Source organism: Sturnira hondurensis, unplaced genomic scaffold (genome assembly GCF_014824575.4).
Source record: "Sturnira hondurensis isolate 20B ecotype Veracruz unplaced genomic scaffold, ASM1482457v3 Scaffold0020374, whole genome shotgun sequence".
Lineage (NCBI taxonomy): Eukaryota > Metazoa > Chordata > Mammalia > Chiroptera > Phyllostomidae > Sturnira > Sturnira hondurensis.
Window position 1 is genome coordinate 573,678 of NW_028093005.1, and position 26,773 is coordinate 600,450.

General features: G+C 42.6%; 1 protein-coding gene across 4 annotated transcripts in view; it reads right to left on the reverse strand.

Annotated features, from left to right (window-relative positions):
• Positions 1-26,773, reverse strand: part of ZZEF1 (zinc finger ZZ-type and EF-hand domain containing 1) — a 113,008-nt gene that overhangs the window by 39,656 nt on the left and 46,579 nt on the right. For all 4 annotated transcript variants that reach the window (XM_037029578.1, XM_037029579.1, XM_037029577.1 and 1 more), the window contains 18 exons: positions 26,555-26,625; positions 25,514-25,628; positions 24,536-24,695; positions 23,520-23,641; positions 23,292-23,414; positions 21,980-22,146; positions 21,815-21,896; positions 20,830-21,031; positions 19,737-19,885; positions 17,525-17,765; positions 13,164-13,243; positions 10,675-10,768; positions 9,492-9,960; positions 8,665-8,829; positions 6,218-6,337; positions 5,331-5,492; positions 3,132-3,261; positions 1,320-1,458 (listed from right to left, as the gene is read on the reverse strand). In XM_037029578.1, coding sequence (XP_036885473.1) covers positions 1,320-1,458; positions 3,132-3,261; positions 5,331-5,492; positions 6,218-6,337; positions 8,665-8,829; positions 9,492-9,960; positions 10,675-10,768; positions 13,164-13,243; positions 17,525-17,765; positions 19,737-19,885; positions 20,830-21,031; positions 21,815-21,896; positions 21,980-22,146; positions 23,292-23,414; positions 23,520-23,641; positions 24,536-24,695; positions 25,514-25,628; positions 26,555-26,625 — 2,791 coding nt within the window. The remainder of the gene's footprint in view (positions 1-1,319; positions 1,459-3,131; positions 3,262-5,330; positions 5,493-6,217; positions 6,338-8,664; positions 8,830-9,491; positions 9,961-10,674; positions 10,769-13,163; positions 13,244-17,524; positions 17,766-19,736; positions 19,886-20,829; positions 21,032-21,814; positions 21,897-21,979; positions 22,147-23,291; positions 23,415-23,519; positions 23,642-24,535; positions 24,696-25,513; positions 25,629-26,554; positions 26,626-26,773) is intronic.

A 26,773-nucleotide genomic window follows, 5' to 3' on the forward strand; every position in this document is an offset into this window, starting at 1 on the left:
AAATAGATTACCAATATCCACTGTGATGACTACCATTAGGCAGAAACAAGTCCTCATGCCAATTTGTGAACCATCTCCCATGCCCCCTCCTCTAACAAATATTAAGCATCTATGTGTATTTTTGGTAATAAGCATTAAGGGGTGGTTTTACTCTTATGTTTTCATTCCAGAATCAGAGATGGAAATAGACTTCATAACCCCAGACCCAGTGAGTAAGTATGTTAACCACAGAAGAAACTGACTGCTCTGGTCTCCTTCCTAATCTGAAAGTCCAGTGGCTCTCCAAACGCTGTCACAGACTCTACTGATCACTCCTCACGTCTGACTCACTTCTGTTCCCACTACCACAAACCCAGTCCAGGCACTAATCCCCTTCTCACCACTGAGACTGACTTTCTAAGGGAAACTAAAACAAACAGAACCACCTTCCTCGAGCATAGCTCTGACTATGTTAAGAACCTGTTTAAAAAACCTTCCCCACTGTCTGTAGACTCATCCCAATTCCTTAGCCTAGTATCTCAGGGTCCCACAATCTGAGCCCCACCTGTCTCAGTCCATCACTCAGTTGGACACTTGGGCATGTCTATCTAAACACACTACAGATGCTCATGCCTCTGGCCCTAGACTTGCTCTGCTTTGCATGGAGACGCACTCTTCCATGTTTCCTTCACATCACCCAGTTCTAACTTTCTTCAAAGATCAGTCCACACCCAACTTCCTCCACAAGCCTTCCCTGCAACAGTGACTGCTACTACTTCTGGACTTTTCCAGAGTAATCTGTACTGCTCATCTGTAACCAGCATGCACACTCTTGGATTAGAATAGACATGTTCAGTCTCCTGCTATGACTATAAATACATCCAGGTCAGAGGCTGTATCTTTTATGACCGCATGACGTACACAAAGATCACTGAACTACTCACTGCTATTGGTTTGCTTTACCTCAACACCTGTAAGTCAAGAGTATTCAAGAATTTTTGAAGTTTCCTTTGTGTGTGTGTGTATTTTACTACTAAACACTGCATGATTCAGAGGGAAAAATAATTTCCTGGAAACTCAGCTGAAAGTACATTCATTGGTCCTGAGTATATCTCAAGGGCCTACATCCCACATGATGGAAGATGAAAACACATCAGGCAGCAGAGCTCTGGAACTCATGATTCAGCTGGGGAGATAAGGCTCATATTTGCCAGCAAGTCAGAGAATACCACTGGGCAGTGTATTAACTTAGTACAACAAGAGTCTAAAATTTGACAAGACCAGAGAGAACAGAAATGGTTATTACTGTTGGTATGGCACACTCAGACCATGCAATTTACCCAGGAAGCAAGTTTTGCAGAGATCCATGTCGCTGCACTGCAGGCACCTGTAGCGATGCCAGGGGGCAATCTCATCACAGCCATCACAAGAGATGTCCACATTTAACAGGTCACAGTAGCGAGCAATAAACATGTGCATCTGTAAGGTGAAATAAACACAATTACCCAACAAACTTTCTGATACAGCCATTATTCATTAATCAATCCATTCTTTAAAGATACTTAAAATATTCCAGGCATTGTACCAGGTACTAGGATTAGGAAATGAAGGAGCTTAGTGTCTAGTCAGGAATTACCTCAAACAGATGACACAGTACAGTATAATAATGGCTTTGATAGGCATATTCAGGAGGCTTAGGGTACACACAAGAGAGACATCAAGCCATGCTGGGTTTTTCAGAGGACATAATTCCTCATTTGAGAGATAAACGGGTTTTAGTTGGGTGGAGTCAAGGGTGGGGTTATGCCGGATAAAAGCAATGACAAGATCTGCAGGAGGGAAGGGAGCTAGAGGTGCTCTGGGACTGTGGCAGTCACTCAGAATGCAGAGCGCAGCAGAAAGGGAGGACAACCAGGGAGGTTAGAAAGGTTGAACCACAAAGCACCTCCAATGCTAGTCCAAGGAGTCGCTGGCCATTTTTAAATAGAAGACTAATTGATGTGGTCAGATTTGAGCATTCCAAAAGTTCGTCCGGTTATTAAGTGAAGACTGGATTGAAGGGGCAAGACTAGAGTCAGGGACAGTGACCATGACAGACACGGTTAAAGTAACTCCATGACCGGTGACCGCAGCTGGACTGCACGGTGAGCCTGACTGCAGCAGGTGGGCAGATCTGAGAGGTGTTGAGGAGGCAGGTGTAGGGTCCTTGGGGACTGACTGGATATGGGGGACAGTAAAAGGGGAAGGTCAAGAACAACATCCAGATTTCTGGTTTGGGTACTTGGTTAGACAAAGGTAGCAGTGTTCATAGTCACAGGAAACACTGCAAAAGAAGCATCATTTACTGGCACTTAAAAAGGAAACTTTCAAGAGAGATAGTAAGTGTGCTGTTTCATAAACAAACTATTCTACTAGAAACTACCTGGAGGCCACAGTACAGTTTATCTCTATAGCCTGGAAATATGAGAAATAAATCACTTAGTCACCCAACAGTAATAAATCAGAGCGAATATGCCAAGTCACTCTAAAACTACCGAACTGCTCCCAGTAAAACATTAAGATGCAGGCGAGAAAAACTGCAAAGGCCAAGCTGGTGTGTTCCATCCAAGCACCACAAAAATGCTAGCTGAGCAAAGCAACTGGCACACAGTAGGCATGCAATGCTAAGAGAATTAATGAATGTGAGGCTGCAAATGCCTGGCACAATGCAGCGGTGACAGATAAACACCTAAAGGGGAGAGATGTACATGCCAGGCTACCTGAGCCTGGCGCTTTTACGCATCTGAATCATGTAACTCTGACCCTGTGGACATATGGTCGCTTCTATGATCACCAAGCCGACCTTCTGATTGAAGTGTGGCTTCTCATGTTGCTTGTCTATAGAAAGCCAGGGCCTTCAGCAATTCCATTTCTCATTGTAAATTAATAAATTGGCACCTAATATTTTGAGTCTAGTCACTCTCTTAGTGTGGTCAAGTCAGTACTTGGGGCCCCTCAGGTTAAAGACCATGACCAGTGACAGTGGACACACTAAGGTATTGCCTGCCACCTGAGCCCCCTCAGGAGATAGGCTGCTGGCACTTCTCCAGGCAGACCCTCCTCTCCAAACTCCTAGCAAATCACTTTAGATTACTCTAGATGAAATGTCTTACTTTCCTCTGCTTCTCTGGATCTTCCTGGGCTATTTTTTCATACCAGGCCTCAAACATGCCATCCTGACACTCGTCCATCCATTCTAAATTCTGCTTGGCATCAGCAAGCTCATCTTCTTCACTCCACTGGCTGAAAGAAGGACACAAAGAGAGAAAAGCATGCCTCTCCCAACAATCCAGGAAAGTGCTGGTTAGTAGACCCTGTGTCCTATGGGGTCTAAATCATTGGGTATTTTTAAACTTCTGAGGGGAAGAGATCAATTTGCTTTTTAAAAAAACCCCGGGATTTTCCAGATGTTTGATAAATATACAGTGGCACCTTGGTACTTGTCATTAATTAGTTCCAGAACTTGTGACAAGTGGGAAAACCAACAAATACTGAATAATGAAGCATCTTCTCTTGCGGGCCAGCACTGAGACTCATGTAAGTTCCAGCAAGTGCAACGAGTCCCGAGCAAGTGCCGAGTGCTGAAACATGTTTTTTTCTCATCAAAATGCAACAAGTACAGGGTTTGATGAGTTCTGAAGCTGATGAGTACCAAGGTATGACTATATACCAATAAAAAGGGAGACAACCTTTCCAGGGCAAACTATAATGGGCAAGAAACTAAAGCTGAAAGTTGTACCTACATGGAATAATTGTACTTGACAACCATTTGTGGTGAACCTACTATGTGCCAGGCACTGGAGCCAAATAAAGTGATTAAAAAAAAAATCTGATTTAGTCATGCTCAGCATACCCTGGTGGTACCAGCATGAGAAGGAATCAGGAAACCCCGGGGCTTCAACTCTCCCACTAGCTGCTGCAAGACCTTGACACAGCACTCAGCCCTGGTCCTCAGTTTCCTCATTTCAAATAGAGTTTCATATAGATAATCCATAGGCTCCTCAGATGCAAAATTATAAATCTCTATTATTTCAGTTTACAGTTTGTTTTATTTATTTATTTTTTAAATATTTTATTTATTTATCTTTAGAGGGGAAGAGAAGGAGAAAGGAAGAGAAACATCAATGTATGGTTGCTTCTCATGCATCCCTGCTGGGGACTGGCCCCTGCCGGGAACTGGCCTGCAACCCAGGCATGTGCCCTGACTGGGAATCGAACCACGATCGTCTGGTTCGCAGGCCCGTGCTCAATCCACTGAGCTACACCAGCCAGGGCTACAGTTTGTTTTAGCAATCAGAATTTTAAATACAAAATGATTTGTTCGACTGAAAATGCAAAATAGATGACCAACCAACAAATACACATCTGTTCATTCATGTGATCCAAGAAATTAAACTGACTTTAGGCCTGCTCAGACTTAGCTCTAGGCCAGGTGCTACCAGGGACTGGCAGGCTGCATTTTGGTCCCACCCCAAGGACTCTATCCCTAGATGCAGATGAAGCCTGAAACAATGAGCAGACTGAAAGGCACAGAGCCAGTGTGCTGATGCCCCTGTTCTGTGTCCCCTCTCTGAGCCAAGAGCACTGTCTGACAGCAGAGCAATGGCTTAGGTTTAGTAAACAAAGAGACAGCTTTAATTCTCTTTTTCCCAGAATTTCTCTTCTGAATGAAAACTGTTCTGGTATTAATGCATTCATTTGTTTCCTACTAATTCTCTCCTCTTGCTTTTCCCATTCTCTTTCCCCTTCTTTCCTACCCACATGAATGGCTAATGAGTAACTTGAGCAGTGTGGAAAGACTCATTAAAAGTGGGGGGAAAAAAACCCTTCACATACTATGTTTTCCTCATACCTTAAGTCCTTATAATGGGCAGAAGATTAGAGTGGCTAAAACCACATACATATATAACAAAAAAATATAGAAAAGAAGTCTCCAATTTAACAAGCTATACTTGAGTCTCCAAAAATGCAGCGGAATACCCATTCTCCAAGTGTATAATACAACCACCACCAACCAGCTCACACACACTACTACATACTAGGCACTGGTCCAAACATTGGGAAATAGAACCCATCAATTCTCCCAACAATCCTGTGAGGTAGGTGGCATCATTATCTCCTGCTTTAAAAATGAGGAAACTGAGGCAGAGAGAGGGTAAATACCTTGCCCAAGGTCCTCCAGCTAGTATGCTGCAAAGCCAGGATACCCCACCGAGTCCAGCTTCAGCGTCTGTGCTCTGAATCCCTGTGCTACGACCCCTGTATTCCGTACTCTACTCTAGGAACTGCAGAACGCAATACTATGTTCTTACCTGATCACACTGTCATGTACACTTATATTTTCTTGTGACATTTTCATGAGGAGATCTGGTAACTGAATGTCAACAAAGAAGGGGAGATCACTGGATTCCCAGCCCATATCCAAAAGATGAAGGAGGGCTGTCTGTACACAGGACAAGGCAGGCAGCAAGGATCTAGAGGCCATAAAAGTGAAATTATCAGAACCGCACGCACATCACCAAATGGAGACAACAGACACAATGCAAGTCAGAGAGCCGGTTTAACTGGGAAGGGAAAGCACAAGGGAACTCCAGATTGCTGGTCTGGGTTCTTTATAATCTCCTTTCAAGTTTCTCCTATGCCACACACACCCTCTTCAAAGAACAGCCGAAACAAGAGTTGTGAAAGCAGAGAGTAAGGTTTCCACCTTGCCAGGACCATAGGGGACGTCTGGTGGAAAAGGACTGACGAGTAAAAGCCACCTCACAGTAAACAGCAGGAGCAGGGCCAGCGCCCACTCAGCTTATGCAACTGAGGTTATGCAACTTAGACAGATGTAGGGAAGATCCATTTGATTTAAGGCTTATGTCTATGCCACTTACTAGGGAGAAGACTGGGGAGTGGCTTTATTATTTGTTTTAAAACTGTACATAATATTTACATTAAAACTGAAAATAACAATTTATAAATTCTTAGATAAACCAAGACCCATCCCTTTAAAAATCTGTACATGTCATATAGAAAAAAAAGCTTGGAGAAAATATACTACTAAGTTAACATTAGCAATTAGCTCTAGATGGTGAGATTGGGGGGGGTTTCATTTTACTCTTTGTACTTTTCTACATTTTCAACACTAATTTTAAAATCAGAAAAAGTGTAAATAATTTTTTTCTACAGAAGTTACAAAGTTGGCCAGTACCTGTCATTTATGCTACTAAATCCTTTGATTGCTTTGACCAGGAAGAGAACAAATCGGTAGTAAGTGTCTCGAATTTCTTTGTGTAGATCTGCACCACAGCCTTCCAAGTGTCCAAAATAACTAGAAACAGAGGAAATCACAGGTCACTTACTTGTCAGAACATCATTTACCTAATATTCATTATTTCTTACAGGAAAGAGAGCCAGAAAGAAGCAAGCTGAACGAAGTGGCACAGTACCTAAAGCAAATGCAAATACAATGACTTTGAAAGTAACCGACCAAACAGCCTGGGTAAAGAGGGCTGCCCACAGGAGTGTGGAAGCAACAGTAATCTTCCTTTGATAATACAAAAACCACCCTCCTCCCACTACCTGAGCACCAGATACTGTGTTATGTTTTTCACAAATTACCTCCATGGAGTCGTGCCCACCTTTCCGCCGCTCTTCACTGATGACTTTAGCACCAAGCTCACTGTCTTTGACCTTTGTCACCTTGGAGGCTCTAATATCCGTGGAAATGATGCCCCAGTCCCTGGACTCTGTCATCTTCACCTCTAGTGTTCTTCTCCACCCCCTTAGCCACCCCAGCCTGATGTTCACTTCCTTGTCCTTGTCACCACAGTAACGGCATTCTCTCCGAAACTCTCACTTCCGAGCATCCTACTCTGACCACAACCTCTCACCTGGCTCACCTGTTCTGAGACTCCCACAACAGCACTGTCAGTCCCAGGAGCCCCACCCCACGATGCTCCCTCGTGCTCACTATCTCTGTTCCCAGCATGCTTTCTCTTTGCTCTCAACTTAAGAGTCCATGGCCAATCACAGCTTGGCATTGACTGAAAGCAGTCACCAATGCCCTCATTTTCTTCTCCATCCACGCATTTGCCTAAGAAATCTTACACCAAGTCAAAACATTGTTGCTGGAAGCAACACTACACAACCAAACTGACCAGGGTCACTTTAAATTAACAACTACAGCTCTCAAATAAGCACTCAAATTGTCTGATTGCCTGACCGAGGCAAACTGTCTCTTCCTGCACCGAGTTTTCTGCACTGCTGACTCATTCGCACACACAGCTCTTGAAACCCTCAACTGATCCCACATCTCCAATTACTGTCCTATTCCTCTGCTCCCTTTGAGGCCAAATTTCTTGAAACAATGCCTATGTTCTCTGCATTTCATCGACGCCGTCTTCCACGTCTCTTTAACCCAGTCCAAGTAGGTTGCGGCCCTGTGGCTTCAGGAAGACTGTTATCAAACCCGGTGTGCTCTTCTCTCCGGCAGCCTCTTCCATCAGCGTTTGACACAGCCAACCATTCCACTTCTGAGATACTCTTCTCTCAGCTTCTGCAACACCACCATGCCCTGGTTTTTGCTCTCAATGGCCACTCTGATCTTCCTCTGCTTGACTTCCAAATAACGAAGTGCCCCTAAGGCTCAGCCCTGAGCCACCTTTTTGTCTATCTCTGCGCTCTTCCTATGAGGTCTCACCTGTCTCCCGGCTTTAAATTCCATCTACATACACTGATAGTACCCCAATTCTATCCCTGCTCCTAGCTTCTTTCCAAAACTTTAGGCTCCTGTCTCTATTTCCTTGATATCCTTACTTGGATGTGAAAGAAGCAGTTCAAACTTAACATGGCCAAAATAAACCTTTTGTACTTCTCCCACTGTTTCTCCCATACCCTTCCTTTCAGTAAAATGCACCACCAACCACTCAACCGCTCAAGCCCAAATCCCAGGAGTTTCTCTCCCCAGTAGAACAAGGATCTTGTCTGCCCATCCACTACTGTATGTGTATACAACACCTAGAACAGTGCACGGGCATGTCAACACTCAGGAAGTATTAAAGATTTTTATTTATTTTTTAGAGAAAGGGGAAAGGGAGGGAGAAAGAAAGGAAGAGAAACACAGATGTGCAAGAGAAATATCTAACAGTTGCCTCTCACATACCCTCAACTGGGGACCTGGCCCACAAGCCAGGCATGTGCCCTGACCAGGAATCAAACTACTGACCTTTTGGTTTGCAAGCCAGCACTCAGCCCACTGAGCCACACTAGCCAGGGCTCAGGAAGTATTTATTGAGTGCATATTAGAACAACCTTGTGAGGCATTAGTTAGATTAATATCATTACTGTAAGTGAGCATTACATTTATCTCACAAGTTCTAGAAGCCAAATGATGAGTATAGGTATGTGGGGAATACAATCCTGACTGTCTGGAAAATAGAACCGATCATCTCATCACAAGAAATACACATGTTCCTGGTATTTACTTACTGAAAGGATAAGAAGAACACATTTTTCCTTAGGATGAGAGAATGAACCAACTAAAAATATGAATTTGTTTCTTACATGGAAATGACAGAATTATTAATTAAAGAAGACAAGGATTTCTTTAAAACGACCCCTGCTTGTTTTCTTTGCAGACTTGTAATTTGTACTTACTTGGTGAACTCTTTCTGGCATGTCAGAAGTTCCAACAGAAAAAGTATGTAAGGCGGATGGAAGCAATGAGGCTGCCCGAGGGATTCTGCACAGTACTGAATTATCCTGAGGACTTCGAGGATGCTCTGGGCTTGGGCTTTTCTCAGGGAAAGAACCTTTACAACACTGGAGACAGAACTCAAGTCAGAAACACCCAGAAAACTCCTGAGCTGGCGCAGAAAGAACCCCCCCCCCCCAAGTTCTGATGCCTTATTAATACAATGGAAACACTTTCATGAGGTGTCACAAATGTCACTCAGGCAGTGTGTCAGTATCTGCTTGCTACTTGTGGTCCTTACTCAGCAACATTACAAATCAGTTCACACCAACTGTCCAGAAGCATAACAACCCACATCAAAACAATTAAAAAGGAACCTTGATATCTTTACTTTCCCAGAGACAATGCCTTAATTCTTAGGATAAGAAATTAAAACATGAAATACTTCAAGACATGTAGACCCATTAACAGATAACACCAAATTCTCAATTTCTCTGTCTTATTCTTAAAATAAGACAAAGTTATAAATGGCAGCTACCAAAACACATATTCCTTTTTTTAAATCTTGCTGAGATATAATTTATATACAATATTCTGTACAAACCTTAAATGAAAAAGTACTTCTTGAAAAGAAAAAAATCACTTTTTTCCTTAAACATTATAAAACAAATCTTGATCTATCCTTCAAGCATTATTTGCACATTTTTAACATGTGCTTTCAAGCCTTTGAATAGACTAGGTACCTATGGCTTGAAAAAAGAAAGTGCTGGAAAGGTCATGCGTGGCTCACCTCTCGTGGGAGAGTGACTGATCTTTAATAAAGTCCATGACATCCTTCAGCACAGGGTATTTCTCTTTTACTGTGGGCACCGGTCTGGCCTCCTCCAATGATCGGAAGGAGAGTAGCCGGAGTCGCCCTCGGGTGAAGGGTGGCCGCCGAGTGGGAGTGGAAGGCGACGAGGATTCTTCGGCTGTGGCAGAGGACACTTCTGCGGCAGGAGGGCCACTGCTAGGAGGCAGCTTCGGCTGGACATCCAAGCCAGGACTCCTGTCTCCAGCAGCAGCGGGCACTGCTTCCGTGGGAGATGCAGAGGCTTGGAAGTGCTCCTCTACCACAGAGCTTGTCCTCTGGCGCCTGTCAAGTGGCTGCAGATGATCAGTTTCATCTGTAGTCACCAAACTGTCACAGCTTTCTTTTGAACTTATACCCATTGGCAAAAATTTTAGTAATAGAAGACTTTTCTGAATACATTCTTTTGCTAAATGCAAAAAAGATAATGGGGAAAAAAGTCAAAATTAAACTTATGGCCTAGTTTCAGAAAGAAAATTATCTATTTAAACTCTACAGTTTAGGACAAGAAATGCCTCCATTCATACAGTGATATGCATATCTACTGACAGAATAGAATTGAATTTTATCTCATTATATAAACCAAAATCTTACCAGCACTACCTGCACACTTAAAAAATTTTTATTGTGGGTGATTTCAAACACACATGTAGGAGAACAGAAAAAAGATGTCCTCTATGTGCTTTCACCCGGCTTCACTAGTTACCAGCCCAAGGCCGGTCCACTTCCACCCACTCCCCACTGCCCTGCAGATTCCAGGCACAACATTACTTGGACTGTAAAAACTTCAGTGTATTTCTCTAAAAAGTTAAGTTTTAAAAAACAATATAACCATAATATCATTAAAAATTTAACAGTAATTCCTTAATTTCACTGACTATTCAATATTAGCGCACTTTCAAAACATAACAAGATGTAGTTCCACAAACACTGATGCCTCCTAAGAGAAGTAATTAGAAAGAAGCAAGAAAACAAGATTCTACATCCTTAAAAGCTACACTTAGTGCCTTGTTACTCTCCCTAGGTCAACACAGCTTCAGCTGAACGAATCTGGAGACGGGCTACTGGGTGTTTATGGAAGAGACTGGAGGCCCAGTATGACAGCTGGCATCAGTGCACTCACCCAGGTTCTCAGGGTTCGCCTCGGCCGCTTCTGACTCGCGCTTTTCTTCGGCCTCGTTCCCCAGGCTCACCAGGGACTTCTGCTTCATCTCTAACTAGGGGGAGGATTTGAGCCACATAACTAGGCTGTCCAGGCACAGCAGCAGGGGCAGCCACAACTACTTCAAAAGCACACAGTGCTAAAGCCCTGGCTGGTGTAGCTCAGTGGATTGAGCGCGGGCCTGTGAACTAGACGATCGCGGTTTGATTCCCAGTCAGGGCACATGCCTGGGTTGCAGGCCAGTTCCCAGCAGGGGATGCACGTGAGGCAACCATACACTGATATTTCTCTCCCTCTCCCCTTCCCTTCCCCTCTAAAGATAAATTAATAAAATCTTTAAAAAAAAAAAGCAGAGAGTGCTGAGATCATGGAGAACTTTATAGTTACTGTTCAGCTGAGGAGGACATACCCCTGACTTGCTTTTGTTAGTCCTCTAAGTAACCCAGGCTGTGAAGCTGTCTAAAGCTGTATCTGCAAAACTACTTTCTTTTCAAATATGTGTTACTTGGGAGGTATTTATACCTATGAGCTTATTATTTAAAAAATCCTAGAACACTGGAACTGGAAGGGACTTTATCTAAGGCTGACCAAGTACAGATGAAAAGCACAGATCCAGAGAAGGACAGGAGCAACACTGACCAGAATCGGAAAGGTGGTCTTGGTTCTGAGATCCTTCTCTGGATCCTTTAGTCAGGTCTCCCCCTGACTAAAACCAAGGGCCATACACCCAGTTGGCTGCAGAGGTTGGACTCAAATCTCATCTCTACTCGACCCTGAATGAGGGCACCTCTAAGTTATGCCTAGACTGCCAGGCAGAGAATGGGGCTTCTAGTGCCCGCTCAGGCAATGGCCATGATGTGGACCACAGTCCTGATGGCCCCGGCAGAAGCCATGTGAGATTTATGAGAGGCCAAAGTCCTGGAGAGAAAGCTGGCATCTTGTCCAGCTGTCAGCAGTCTGTCCTATGCTGCAACCAGAAGCACAATCTACAATGTGCCTTGGCAACTGCCACATCTTTTCTACTTGAACTGTTACGTGGTAACTGACTTTATCAGATGCTCTTTTTCTTAAACTGCTACTACTGCCTTGGTTTCTCTGTCAGCACACTCTTCTGATTCTCCCACCATTCTGATGCCAATACCTTTAGTTTCTCTTGAGAGATCCTGTTCATTTTGGCTTCCCTCTATCTATCCGGTATTTTGAGTACCAACTATGCTCCATTATTTGTGGATCCTGTCCAAGGATGTGTTCCTTGATAAACTCACATATTTAAAAAAAACTTCCCAATGATTAAAAGTTCTCCTTTTTCAACCTTGACATTTCTGTGAGACATCAGCCAATCAGATTCTTTACTATTTACTTAATTCTCCAGCCAGATGTCTCAGATCATCTAAAAGTCCTCATACTCAACATGTCCCACAGGACACTTACGTGCCCACTCTCAGAACCAAGACCACCTTTCCTATCCTGGTCAGTGTTGCTCCTACCCACCAAGTCACCCCGCCAGGACCTGGGAGTGGCCCTAAGCCCCACCCTCCTGTTCATCAGTCCCATCAGCCCAATCGTTTTTACCTTCTGAGTAGTAGAAGCCGTCCTCATCTAATCATCATAATCACACACCATTAGTCTCCCACTTTCAGTATTATTATCTATCCTCTACTAAGTTCAAGACTTTTTTCCCCAGTTACTGTGCAATAATTAAGATAATTGTGAATATATAAAAAATAATACTGATATATAAATAGTCATCTCCATGCCCAAGAAATAAAAACAATTCTCCTGATTTCTGTGTTTATCATTTCCCATGTATTTGTACAACATTACTACATATTAATGTACATAACAAATAGACTTGGTTTGTCCTTAGACTTTATATAAGGACCACCATGCCTACGCAGTCCAGCTACAGCCTGCTGTTTCTGGCTCACCATCATGTTTGTGAGCACCATGTGCGCTGACGCATGCAGCTCCACTTCCTTTGCACTGTAGCACTGTACTATTACCATTTTACATGATAATATGGCATTATATAGTAACATAACGTATAATCTTTCCGTCCATCCTCCTACTTTGTCTCCCCAGTTTACTGCTGTCACAGACAAGGCTGCAGAGCCGCCTTTCTCTCCCGCAGACAGGCCTCTCCTTCGACAGAGGCCCCCCCTGACTAAAGCTGTCAGTGGGGACCCAGGACCTACAGTGATGCTTTCCCTCCTGGCCTTTGGGTTACTACGGCTGTAAGGGGCTCAGCTGAACCCTGTTTACTCTGAACTTTCTGAGTACTCACCAAATTATGGTTTCAAAGGTTCTAAATTACTTTATATCCATTCACGTCACTAAAATTTAAGAAACATTCCAAAAGTGATATTCTTGAGAGTTACACACCTTAATTCCATGATACTGTGTCAGGAAAATTTAAAAAATGTGAAAATCGCATGAAAGGAAAATCTTACCATCCATATTCGAATCCCATCTGCCAAGGAATACACCTGTGCAAATTCCTCACTCAGGGCTGTCTTGCCCCCGCCGTTTACTGGGGAAAGGAGAGACGCAGAGATTACATTCGGCTAACACAATTCACTACTGCAGCACTAATCACACTGTAGCTTCTAACCCTAACCCCCACAAAAAGTCCTTTCCCTGACACTAATGCATTGCGGGTAGTTACGAGAGGCTTGGGGGAAAACATGAGCAATTAAGCCACAAATGGCTGTAATGGGTTCTCTGGGTTACTTCAAACCAACTTTTTTCAAGTGAACAACATATGAAATATACATACTATTAATGTGAGTAAAGTATTAAAGTAAAAATGTAATAGATATAAAAATATTAAAAGCAATATAAAAATACTGAAAGTGAGTAAAAATAACTAATAACTAATAAAAATAACTTTATAGTGACATATAAAAAACTTAATTATTGACAAAGTGAAAAACTCTGGTTATAAAAAGTATAAAAATTGCCTTATTTGAAAAGAAGATACATATTAAAGACATACATAGATTTACAGTTGTTTATAAGGAAAATAATACATTAGTTAACAAACAATAGTATAAGAATAAACTGTTTCATGTACTCACAACTGTAAACCTATGTTTGCTCCACCTCATATGTATGTATGCATACGTGTGTGTGCATATACACAGATAAAATATACTCAGATAAAAGGCTAGGTACAGACTTCTGGCCAAGATGGAGGCATAGGTAGATACACTTTGACTCTTCACACAACCAAAAGAAGGACAACAACAAATTTAAAAACAAAAAATAACCAGAACTACCAGAAAATCAAACTGTATGGAAGTCTGGCAACCAAGGAGTTAAAGAAACACTCATCCAGACCGGTAGGAAGGGCAGCCAGGGTAGAGAGGACTCCTAGCAAGGTGGTGGCTGGTGGACTGGGTGGTCCCACATTTGTGTTCAGATAAAGTGTGAGGAACAACTGAGGAGCGAGACAAACTGAGCAACCCAGGGTTCCAGTGTAGGGAAATAAGGCCTCAAAACCTCTGACTGTAAAAACCCGTGGGGGTTATGGCAGTGGGAGAAAGTTCGTTGGAGAGACCCACAGGGTCCTAGCATGTACACAAGCCTACCCACCTGGATAAGCACCAGAAGGGCCCACTTTGCTTGTGGGTAGTGGGGGAAGTGACTGAAATCCAGCAGAGAGAGGGGCAAGCAGCACTGTTCCCTCTCAGACCCCTCCCCAACATACAGCCCCACAGTGCAATGATATGGGTTGCTCTGTCCTGGCAAATATCTAAGGCTCTGCTCCTTACTATGTAACAGGCTCACAGAGACAAAAAATATATGGCCCAAATGAAAGAACAGATCAAAGCTCCAAAAATAGAACTAAGTGATGGAGAGATAGCTAACCTATCAGATCCAGAGTTCAAAACACTGGTAATCAGGTTGCTCACAGAAATGATTGAATATGGTCATAAAATAGAGGAAGAAGTAAAGGCTATGCAAAATGAAATAACAGAAAATGTACCGGAAACTAACAGTGACAGGAAGGACACCAGTACTCAAATCAAGGATTTGGACCAGAAGAAATAAACATTCAACCAGAAGAGAATGAAGAAACAAGAATTCAAAAAAAAAAATTAAGAGAGGCTTAGGAACCTCCAGGACAACTTTAAATGGTCCAACATCAGAATCATAGGGTTGCCAGAAAGAGAAGAAGAAGAGCAAGAAACTGAAAACTTAACAGACTTCCAGGAAGTCCAAGAAACTCACACAGTCCCAAAGAAGTTAGACTCAAGGAAGCACACACCAAGGCACAGCATAATTACATCACTCAAGATTAAAAATAAGTAGACAATCTTAAAAGCAGCAAGAGAAAAGGAGACAGTTACCTACAAAGGAATTTCCATAACACTACAGCTGATTTCTCAAAAGAAATTTTACAGGCAAGAAGGGGCTGGAAAGAAGTATTCCAAGTCATGAATGGCAAGGAACTACATCCAAGATGAGTCTATCCAGCAAAGCTATCATTTAGAATGGAAGGGCAGATAAAGTGCTTCCCAGATAAGGTCAAGTTAAGAGTTCATCATCACCAAGCCCTTATTATATGAAATGTTAAAAGGAATGATCAAAGAAAAAGATGATCAAAAATATGAATGGTAAAATGACAATAAATTCACAGCTATCAACAACTGAACCTAAAAAAGGACAAAAACGCAAATAAACTAAGCAAACAACTAGAACAGGAACAGAATCACCAAATCGGAAATCACACGGAGGGTTATCATCAAGAAGGAGGGGGAAGGGGGAGAATGGGGGAAAAGGTACAGGGAATAAGAAGCATAATTGGTAGGTACAAAATAGACAGGGGGAGATTAAGAACAGTATGGGAAATGGAGAAGCCAAAGAACTTCTATATATAACCCATGGACATGAACTAAGGGTGGTGGGGAATGCTGGTGGAAGGGGGGAGGTGCAGGGCAAAGGGGAATAAAGGGGAGATAAAATGGGACCATTGTAATAGCATAATCAATAAAATATATTCAAAAAGTCTAGGTAGATATATAGAAAAACGTTACTAGAGGTGTTCTCAAAGTGGTGAGACTATAGTTGATAATTATTTTATGCCTTTCTGTATTTTGTAAGTTTCTGTATGAATGGTTATTTTTATAATTAGAAAAATAACAAAAAAGTTGTAGTTTGGTTTTTAGATGAAGAGATGACAAAATATAGGTACTAGAACAGTGTGACGCTCCTGTTGAACCAATGTATAATGCAATGAATGTTAGTTTTCTGAAGTCTAGAATATGCTGGGCTCTGTATCAGGCACCAGTAATATAATGCTGAGAAAAACAGACTTGGTCCCTGTCCTCGAGTAGCTTTTAGTCAAGCTGAAAAACTCCTGTACATTTCTAATCAAAAAAGGTAAACAATTTTTAGACAAATATGAGCAAATTAGCTACCCAAGGACCACTCTTTAAGTACCTCAGTTCTAAGAACACACAAATAGACCTTCAAGACTGGGACAGAAAGACCCATGTGTGCCTTCTTCAAAGTGACAGTGGTAGGTATTCTTAGAATGATGTATACTCAGCAAAATATTTCTAACTCTCACATTTAATTGTGATAACTGAACATGAATTGAAAAGGGGCTGCAGACTCTCCCCAAGTTGGAAACTTTCTGTTTCTCAGCTTCTAAAACACAAAGCTTTTAACCCTCTACTGAAAGACACCAAAGACTGTCCAGCTCCTAACGGCAGTTTAATTATAAAACATATATCCAATTTTTTCCAAAACCATATAAACCAGGTTGCCCCTATTCCCTAGCTGTTTCCACAAATCACTCATGCCTCAATGTAATTTTATTTATTTCAGCAACTTCTTAAAGGAGATATTAATATTTGAGGGAATAATCGAGTTGTTTTGGAAATCAAGAAATAAGTTATGCAATATGAGACCCAAAGAATTCAGCAATAAAGGTAGCAGTGATAATAATTTCAATATTAACATCAATAATAATAATAATAAGAGCAACAGTCAATTACCCACTCGAATGGAAGGAGGCATTTGTTCCTGCTTGCAGCATCCGCCCCACAGACAGAACATACCCTGCCAGCAAAAACCCAGAAAAACCTCAGAAAAACCCAGACCTCATCTTTAGGCAGGGTTTGAAATGTTCTGCCCTTGAATGATTACGAATGGACAGACCCTCCCTCCTGCGAACTCTGTTAGGCTGCAGGCTACACACACAGCAAATACACGGAGACCGTGTCCTGGAAAGAAGTGGGGGAGCAGGCTGTCGACAGAGGAGACTGAGCAGGGGTCATGCTTGAAAGAAGCTGCAAACCTAATACTAGATTCTAAGACAAGAACTAATATTGACATTTCCCTCCTTGGTTATAGGCACATTCCAATGACCTAAACAACTGTTTTAATTAGAATTTCTTAGAATGTTACAGCTAATCAAATCTAAACTTTTACAGATAAAGATACTAAGAATCGGAAAGGTTGTCAGGTTAACCTGAAGCTGCACAAGTTCTAGTTTTTGAGCTGGTACCATAGCCCAAGTGAAGCTTTCTTTCCACTAAACTTCTTGGTAGTTTTCCATTAGAATTTTGGATAAGACAAATTGTCTGCTAATCAGGAAACTCAAGGCTACTTGCCGTACACTCCTCTGCTAACTATAAATTGGTCATGAATCTTTTGACTGGCAAAGTAGACCTAACAAGATGAAGTCTACAGTTGTAGAAATATGTTTATATTTCAAAATATTTTATTCACTTAAGATAGGCTTTCTTAAAACTTAGCATTTGGACGTCAGATGAAAAACATTCCCTATAATATAAGTTACCATATTTTTGCAGCTTCTCATATAAATCTGGAGTGCGATACACCAGAGCAGCAAAGGTGGCGTTCACAGCTTGATCAATAGTGGAACCAGCAACTATATCTGTCTTTGGGGCCTGTTTTCTACATGCCTGTATGAGTCCTTTGAAAAGTTCTGAATATGGCCCACAGAAGTTCTGAGCAGGATCTGACTGTGCAAAATCAAGAAGAAAATGGTGGCAGGGGTCATCAGGGATGTTCTTAACCTGGGAACAACAACAACAACAAACCATTATGTTTAAGACAGTCCATCAAAAAATAAAGTTTACTGAACACCTAGTAGGCCAAAGAAGTATAGAATACAGTGCATATTCTCACAAAGTTTAAATTTATTCTGGGGAGACCAGACAGATATATGGGTTTTTTTAAAAAAGTAAACATAAACAAAACATTAAGAGCATTAAAACTAGTGCTACAATAAAGCAAAATATTATGAAGTGCCAAATACCTAGAGAGGGGACACCCAGTGCTGAAAACTTTTTTTTTAGATTTCATATATTTATTTTAGACAGAGGGAAGTTTTTAGAAGGGAAGCTTTCCATTCCCAATAGAGGGGAAGGGAGGGAGAAAGAAAGGGAGAGAAGCATCGATGTGCGAGAGATACATCGATCGGCTGCCTCTCACACGCCCCCAACCAGGGTCCTGGCCCACAACCCAGGCATGTGCCCTGACTGGGAACCAATCAGGTGACCTTTGGGGTTTGCAGGCCAGCACTCAATCTACTGAGCCACACCAGCCAGGGCAGTGCCGAGAATTTATAGGAGACAGTTCCTAGCAAGTTAAAGTAACTCAGAAGAGCGTTGTGGAGGGTATGGGCTTCGGGCTGGATTGTGAAGACTGGGCAGGTTTGGTCCCAGGAACACAAACATTAGCAGAAGTTAAGAGTCAGTGGGGAGACTGACCTGGCCTGAAGTCTCAGCTGGGGGTGGTGGGAACTAGAGTCAGATAGGTAAGGTGAAAGGAGACTGCAGAGAGCCTTGACTGTCACATTGAGGAGTTTAGACTTCACCCTGTGGGCAATGGGGAGCCATTAATGGTGCTTGGCAATGGAATGACAAGATAATGCAGTATTAAAAAATACTTGGTAGGTACCAATGTAACAATGCAAGTGCAAGGTGAGGGTCTGGATAAAGATGGAGACAGAAGGAATGAAAAGAGAAGAACATCACAAGGAAAAATCCATAGGACTTGCAGCTGACTGGAGAGAAAGGTGAGAACAGGTGGAATAAAGGTGAGGCTAAGGAGCAGTGGCTCGGTGCCTAGGAGCACAACAATGACGATAACAGGAGCGAGCAGTTGGTGGGGCAGCAGCATCCTGGTTTTACACTTCTGAACTGAAAGGGAGTCAGAGCACTAAAATGAAAACACCCAAGAGATGAGATGCATGAGGAGTCTGGGAGAAGAGCCAGAGCTGTACACCGACGTTTAGGAACTACTCACGGGGACGTGACAGCAGAAGAAAGAAGAGAGGATGAAGTCTGGTGGGCTGTGAGGACAGGGAGAGAGCCTGAATTAAGCCTGCTCTTTAGAGAAGGAGAAATAAGGAAGGCCAATAAAAGAGGCTGATGTAGCAGTTAGATGTAAGAGAAGACAGTCGACTAACATGGAATTAAAAGAAGAGAGGGTCTGAAGGAACCAAATTTAATAGAGGAGAGAAAGAATCCCTGGGTTCAGCAATTAACTGAATAACCTGGGAGTGGGGGGAGGAGGGGAGGAGGAAGGAACAGTAATAGAGCAGAGACAGAGGGAAGGAGAGATGAAAAAGAAATAGCAGGCAAACCTGTTCAGTGTTTCAAATATTATGAGCCTAAATAATGTGCTAGCATTCTATGAAGAACAAAAAGTTTAGCATAAATCATTTACTCTAAAGCTTGACTGAGTGGGGACTAAAAATAGACTCAACTTACTTGTTTAATAACTCCATCAAGAGAGATTTACTGAGCACCTACTACACTTCCCTGAAGAGTCACTCACTCAGAATTTTCAAACACCCATTATGCACTGGCCCCCGTGGCACACAGTGGGGACACTGAATGAATGAGAGGTAGTTTCTGCCCTCAAGGAACTAACAGCTTAGTGGAGTGGTTAGACATAAACACAAACATGTATAACTTAATATGATAAATATTAGTAAACATTTTCCATTCCCAACAGAAAGACAACAGAAGAGTAAATACCTCCTTTCTATCCTGTTCTGGCTGAGTGGGCCAGCTCGCTTCTAATCCCAGCTCGGGATGTATCTGATGCCTGAAGACAGGTTTCCACAAGGGGGAGCTTAGGACTAACGCCACTTTTGCCTGAGGTACTGCCATGTTACTTCCTAACTCTGCAAAGAGAAGAAGGCTTATGAGAGTTCTACCCTTAATAATATACTAAGAATCTTTGAACTGATGAAGAAAAGACTTAAAAACTGGACATTATTAAGACCAGGGGGGATTTACCCACATCTACCAGAATGAACACACACCCCAGATGAACCCAGACCACAAGGAAGTCCTGAAATGCTGCCGTTCTGTGGAACAGCTTCAGTTGCAAGGTGACTCTGAAGCGACTAACCTGTATAAAGAGCTGAACATACAATGTGAACCACCTCTAGGATATACCAGGAGACTAGGAATGTTGAATTATGGGGAAATGACTATAGTTTGTAAATTTAAATTTGTAAAAAACAACAATGAAATACTCATCATCTATGTGTTTACGAACAGACATAGAAAAAAGACTAAGTGAAAATAAATTAAAATGTTAATAATAGTTACCTCTGGGTGGTAAGATTAAGAATGGCTTTTCTCCATCATGTAATTTTTCTATGATATTTTACTTTTATAATCAGGAAAACTCAAGAAATAATATAGACACAAAATACTCTAGAAAGTTTTATTCTATATAAGGCTTGTTTCTTGGAAGAATTTCATAACTAAAAGAAATCACTTTAAGACAAAATCCACATTCACATATTTATATAACTACCCACACAAAGGATACAAAATTAATTTAGTCTGTATTTCTGTCTCCTTATTGGAATATACCAATATCCATTTACAAAATAAAAAGGATGAAATTTTGCTCAAAACCAGCTCGCTCCCCCACTTGCCCTGCTCCCCAGGGTCATGTGGACATTTTATTCTGGTTTGGATTAAAGGACACCGGAAGGAATTTTATCAGTACCTTTGCTCCTCCATTAGGTAGAGGCAACTTAACGAGAGAGAGTACCACGTTGGTCTTCAATGAGGCTGTAGCAAGAAGGGAAGGGACAGTAGGTGGACTTACGATGCACAGACTTGAGTGCCATGCACTGGGAAGCAAGGCGTCCCATCAGTCGGGAAACAAGAAGCTGTAAATCCAACCCCCAAGACACGGTAACATCAGGCAGGCCGTAAGCAGTAACAGTGAATTTGTAGCCCCACTCATTGTTACTGCTGTCAGAATGAAACAGAAATTGTAGCCGAGGACCAGCCTTAAAGGTCACTTTCTAGAAACAAACAAAAAAATCATGTCAAAGAGATGTGAGAAGGCAGCATTTCAGTAAAATATAAGCATGTTCTTCATGGCTCAAAAAATATAAATCTAAAATTGGGTTATAGTCTTACCATTGTATCTCATCACCCTCGCCAAAGCTACTAAAGGAGAAATGTACAATGGGGTGGCTGAACCAGAAAATTCACAGTCACACCTCGTGAACAGGCAAAGTTGGCAGAAAACTGCTGGTCAGTTTTCTAAACCTTGATGTCCACCTGCCCACTACCTGCTTAGCCAGAGCTCACACTCGCCCATGTCTTTGCTCCCATGTAACACCACTGAAAGCAGAGGGAAGGTCAACAGTCTGAAGTGGCCCTGACCTCCCAGCCCCAGAGATCACGCAGAGATCACGCAGACCTCACTGTAAGGTGGACTCCTGGCTTTTACTACCATGGTCTGGGCCCTCCTGGACCCACTGGCCTTTTCTTGCTACTCTAGACAATGGGATACAAATTGGGGGTCAGCAAACTTTTCCTATGAAGAACCAGGTAATAAATGCAAGACTTTCTGGGCCATACATCTCTGTTGTGACTACTCAAGTCTGCAAGTGTAGTACAAACAACTGCACTTACAAACAGGTGACAGGCTATAGCTTGCTGAACCCCAACATAAACCCTTCCTTTTATGAGTGCATAATGTAAATGCTTCTCTTCAAAGACCACACATCTGTTACCCAATGAGGGATGCCAAAAGGATGCAGAAGTAGGCATTTTATCTCTCCGCAAACACCACTCACCTTGGGCCATTTATCAGTGCCGACTTTTGTGTCATAACGTGTTTTCCCACCTCTAGCATCGGTAAACTCCAGATAATCATACCTGTGAAAGCATAATCTCTATCACTTTCCTTCTCTCATCTTTGGTCCGGTACTGCTTGCGAAAGAAGAACATGTGAGTCTTACCTTTTTTCAGTTTCACACCTCTCATCAAATTCCACCTCAAAATAGGTGGCCCCTGGGCTAACGAAGACAGACACCTCATGGCAATTATTTTCGTAGTTGTGGGTAGACTCCTTAGTCCATGTATGTAACACCACTGGCTGTTCCTGTTGCCAAGTCTCGACATCCAGCTATGCAAACAAATGAGTCAAGAAAGAACAGTGTTCATCACTTTCTAACCAGCCATACGCAGCAGGCTGTGTTCTGTATCAGTGACCTAGACAGAGAGCCCTCAACATCCCTCCACAGATCATCATCTCACACACTACAAACACACCTGACGTTTCCATCTGCATATACACATCACCATACACTTACCATCCAGCAGAGCAGACATGGTTTTTACTGCACTATAGTGACTGTGATTAGCTTTTATGTTCTAATTACAACAAATTACTACTAGCATGAATTTCCAGTGGAAAAAACACTGAGTTAGGAATTTACAGATTTTAGAGTCCTATTTGGGACTGTGGCAAATCTGAGCCCATCAACTCGCCTCCCTCCTTTTTTTTTAAGTCCTTGTCTTTATACCTTTAAAATAGGCTTTTTAACACATGCCCTTGCTACTCCCACAGAGTTACTGTGAGACTCAAACAAGAAAGTGAAAAAACTTTGTATTCTGTACATTTAAGTGAGGGAGAACATCTTTTAAATGCCAACGTTTCTAGCCCTGGCTGGTGTGGCTCAGTGGATTGAGTGCCACACTACAAACCAAAAGGTTGCCAGTTCAATTCCCAACCAGGAAGCATGCCTGGGTTGCAGGCCAGGTCACCAGTTGGTTGGGACTGGTTGGGGACCTGTGAGTGGCAACTTATTAATGTTGTAATCTCTTACACATGGGTGTTTCTCTCCCTCTTTATCTCCCTCCCTTCCCCTCTCTCCAAAAATATATAAATAAATTTAAAAAATACCAATCCTTCTAATTTGCCTGGCAACATACATTTTCACTTCTGGATTTCAATCTGGTTATTCATTGACCAGAATGAAGTGACATATATGGTTTTTATATAACTTTATGTGCTGCACAATGATGAAATTAATCCATGCACAGGTCCCCCTGTATCCCTTCTCCAACACGGACCAAATCCATGTTAGAGAATGCCAAATCTACTCAGACTGGCATTTACCCTTGTTGACAAAATCACTGATAAAACAGAGGGGGTCTCCTTGATGTAATTTATCTGTGTACACCTGTGCCTGTGGTATGGTTCACTAAGTATGGTCACATTACTCCTAGAGGGGACACGCGGCAGGTGCAAGTGCCAACTCGAGTCACCTTATTCGGTCCTCCTTCAGGGTCGCTGCAGAGCCGCTTCAACAACTCTGTTAGGGCACTGAACTCTCTCAGGAGTGTGAGGTGGGAAATGTCTAACATGCAAAAGTCCAGCAGAAAGATTACCTAAAGAAAGATGAACAAAGCACTTAGTGTCCACCTTGGGCTCTGCCGGGGGTGCAGATTCCCAACCCCTCCTGCCCTTTACAAAGGGCCGCCACTGTGTCTTACCAGTTGACGAGCTGCCATTGAAAACACCGAATTACATAATTTTTCTACTAAGGCTTTTCCACTATACTGTGACAAAAGGGAGTCCAAAATCACTCTCGTGCTTGCCAGAAACTGTTCCACATCTACCAGCACAGAGAGAAAACAGCACGTTACATGGTAGAAATATCACTTGCTGGTCATCATCGAGGGCAAACTATCAGAGAAGCTGTGGAAGAAATTCTACATCAGCAGACCACGAGACCAAGAAGTGTTGTATAGATGCCTTCCTCTGGGTAGGAAAAGCAGTGCATATCTCAGAAAAAGATGACCTCTGAAGTAATTTATTGTTTTACTTTTTGTCTTTGTTTCTTTTCAAATGGGTGAAGGTAACACTTCCGTAAGCAAAGTTCCGCGGCTGACCTACGCACTGCTAGTGCCCCTTGGTTTGTGACGGGCCCACCGTTAGGTGTACCACATGAGGTCAGCTTTTGGGGTCAGGGCTCAACAGGGTAAGCATTTCTGTCGCCGCTGCTGAGACCAAGTTGAATGGAACTGAATCTTCCTCGTGCGATTTCTCAGATCCGGCTGAGTCGCATGTCGCTAATTCTCTGTGGGTTTACAGGACACGAATCTGAGTATTTTCAGTAATCAGCAAAGATCACAGCAGGGTTCACACACCTTAGATGTTAAAAGTTTAAGACCTTCCTTTTCAGATGACTTGATGGAAACCAGGGTAACAGACCACTAAAGAGTGTGACATCATCTAAGGAGTGCTATCTGATTGCAAAGGCAGAGTTTAGGCTGTGAAATGACCCAACCCTACAACAAAAAGCAAAACAACTTAGGAATACTACCACATTCAGACAGGAAACTTTGGGCAAAAAAATATGCTACAGAATTCTATTTGAAGAAGAAAAAAACAACCTATAGACAAATCCGATTTGTATCAAGAAAATGAGTACTAAAAAGTGAGAACCATACACAGGTTCAAAACCCAAACACCTACCTGTTTTCATGGATTTCGAAATGAAACTCACATTTTTCAAGAAGGTTGATGGCAAGGTCTCTGGCTCCAGGGTCTGTGCTCTTCAGCTGCAGGTAGCACCAGGAGAGCAGGCTGCCCTGGACGGACCAGAACAGGGAGAAGAGCACAGAGCCAACTTCCGCTTGGGCCCTGCTGAGCATCAACAGTTCACACTACAGGGGAGGGGACAAAGAGAAAGTGTTTACAACAAGGCCATTCACAGAACACAGCCAGGGGCCTTTTTTAAGACAGCAGCTGTCACTGGCAAAAATAATTCTAGGGAAATGGGGAATGGTCACAAAAGAGCTTTCAACCCAGAAGTGACCAAGAAAGAAGTACTATGAAACTTCCTGCTTTGCCCTCAGCTTTTCAGAACCTTCACAAATGGCTTTTGCTCCGTAAGGCTTCCTCTGCCCCTCAGGAACATTGCCCCACCAACCATCTCTATTCCCTTCCACATCTCCAAATCCCTTTTCTCTCTGGCTCTCTCCCTTGAAACTTCAGTCGAATCTCTCCCACCTTAAAAAACAATTCTTATTCCCATATGGCTTTCTAACCATCATTTTTATTCTCCAGAGTTTCTCTGAAGAATCACCTGACCTCCAGAATAAACTCTTACACATAAGAATCACAATATATGTTCATATTGTACCTGCTTTGTAACTGACCCAAACTGGAAACAACCTAACTACCCCTCCAAAGTACAACAGATAAATTAATTGTGGCATCTCCATAAAAGAAATGCTGTGAACATGCATCCACCTGGATGAATTTCAAAAACGCTGCTGAGTGAAGGAAACATGTCACAGAAGTGTCCCCTCATTTGCAGAAGCTGGCTAAGAGCCAAGACAGGCTGAGAAACCTTCGTGCTCATGTGTAATAGCCCCTGGAACAAAGCTCCATTCATACTGTACATGAGGGCTAATGGGGAAGGCGCAGTGACTGCTCCTAAAAGCACAAGGCAAAGAAACAGGGAGCGGCCATCAGTTACCTCTCGAGCAGCAACAGAGAGGAGAGTCCTCATGACTGCCAGGACCTCGCTGATGTTCATACCGACCAGGTTGCCTTTCTCAGGTAAAAGAAGAAGGCCGCCCGGATCCTTGTCACTGGAAGAACACAAATCAGTCATGACACCTTGTTTCAGAAAGCGGATTTACATGCTATTTTATCTTAAAAGGTTCCCCAAAAGAACCTAGCGAGACTTCAGTATCAGTTCAAAGGGATATGGGGAATTGGGGTTGGGAAGAAAGCCACGGTCCTAGCTGGGTGTGTGCCACTGCCTGTCCACATGTGCTTATGTAAGTCCATAAATCCTCAAGCCCTTCGAAGAGATTCCAAGGAATAAATGTGATGATCACTGATAAAAAATCTACCTAACCTTATGATTGCTAACTTGATAATCAGGCTAGTCATTCCCTGTGTCTTCAACTGTTCTTCACATGATAGCCCCAGCCTCTTTCATCATATGTGATACTCGATCCGGACACACTTTACAAGAGCCCTCTAAGCATGGCATCCACTCCAGGCAGTCTGACTTGCAGATGGTAAGTAGCTCAAGCTATTTGTTTTCTCCTTCGAGAACCTATACCTTCAATAATACATGCAACCAACAAGCCCATTAAGTAGTGAACACGTGCAAACTCTCCAAACCATCTCCTCCCAGCACACTTCTTTTGCTAAGTTACCATCCTACAGCTGGGTTTTAATATAATTGGGTTTTTAGACTTCAGTACAGGGCTTCAAGTTTTGTCTTCAGAGATCACTTAGAAACTGAAGTATTCAACAGATTCTCAACGGGTTCGACTCTAAATTGTCTTATAATGACTGGGGCTTGGCTTAAGCTCTGGACAAGATTCTTGTTCTTCTACTACTTTAGTTGCTCTTGTGACAAGTGGTATCTCACTCCAGAAACTTGGCTGAGATAGGAGAGTATCTGGGCACTCCCAAAGCACATGAAAGGAAAGAATAGCCAAAGAAAACAACTTTGCAAAGACTTGAAATACTAGGCAATTGAAAAGAATGACAAACTTACCTGAAATATGTGCACAGTGAACGAAAAGTTAGCTGTAGGGACTGCTTATGTTCCTGCTCGGTGACATTTTTCTAGAAAACAAGAAACTGCACTTTCAGAAAATCTATTCCATGACATTCCAAACACCTAGAGAAGCATGAGATGCCATTGCCCGCTGTGCCCAAGCATGAGCAAAGCCAGGGTTCAGCAGACCACCTCATGGTGCCCAACTAAGGCCTG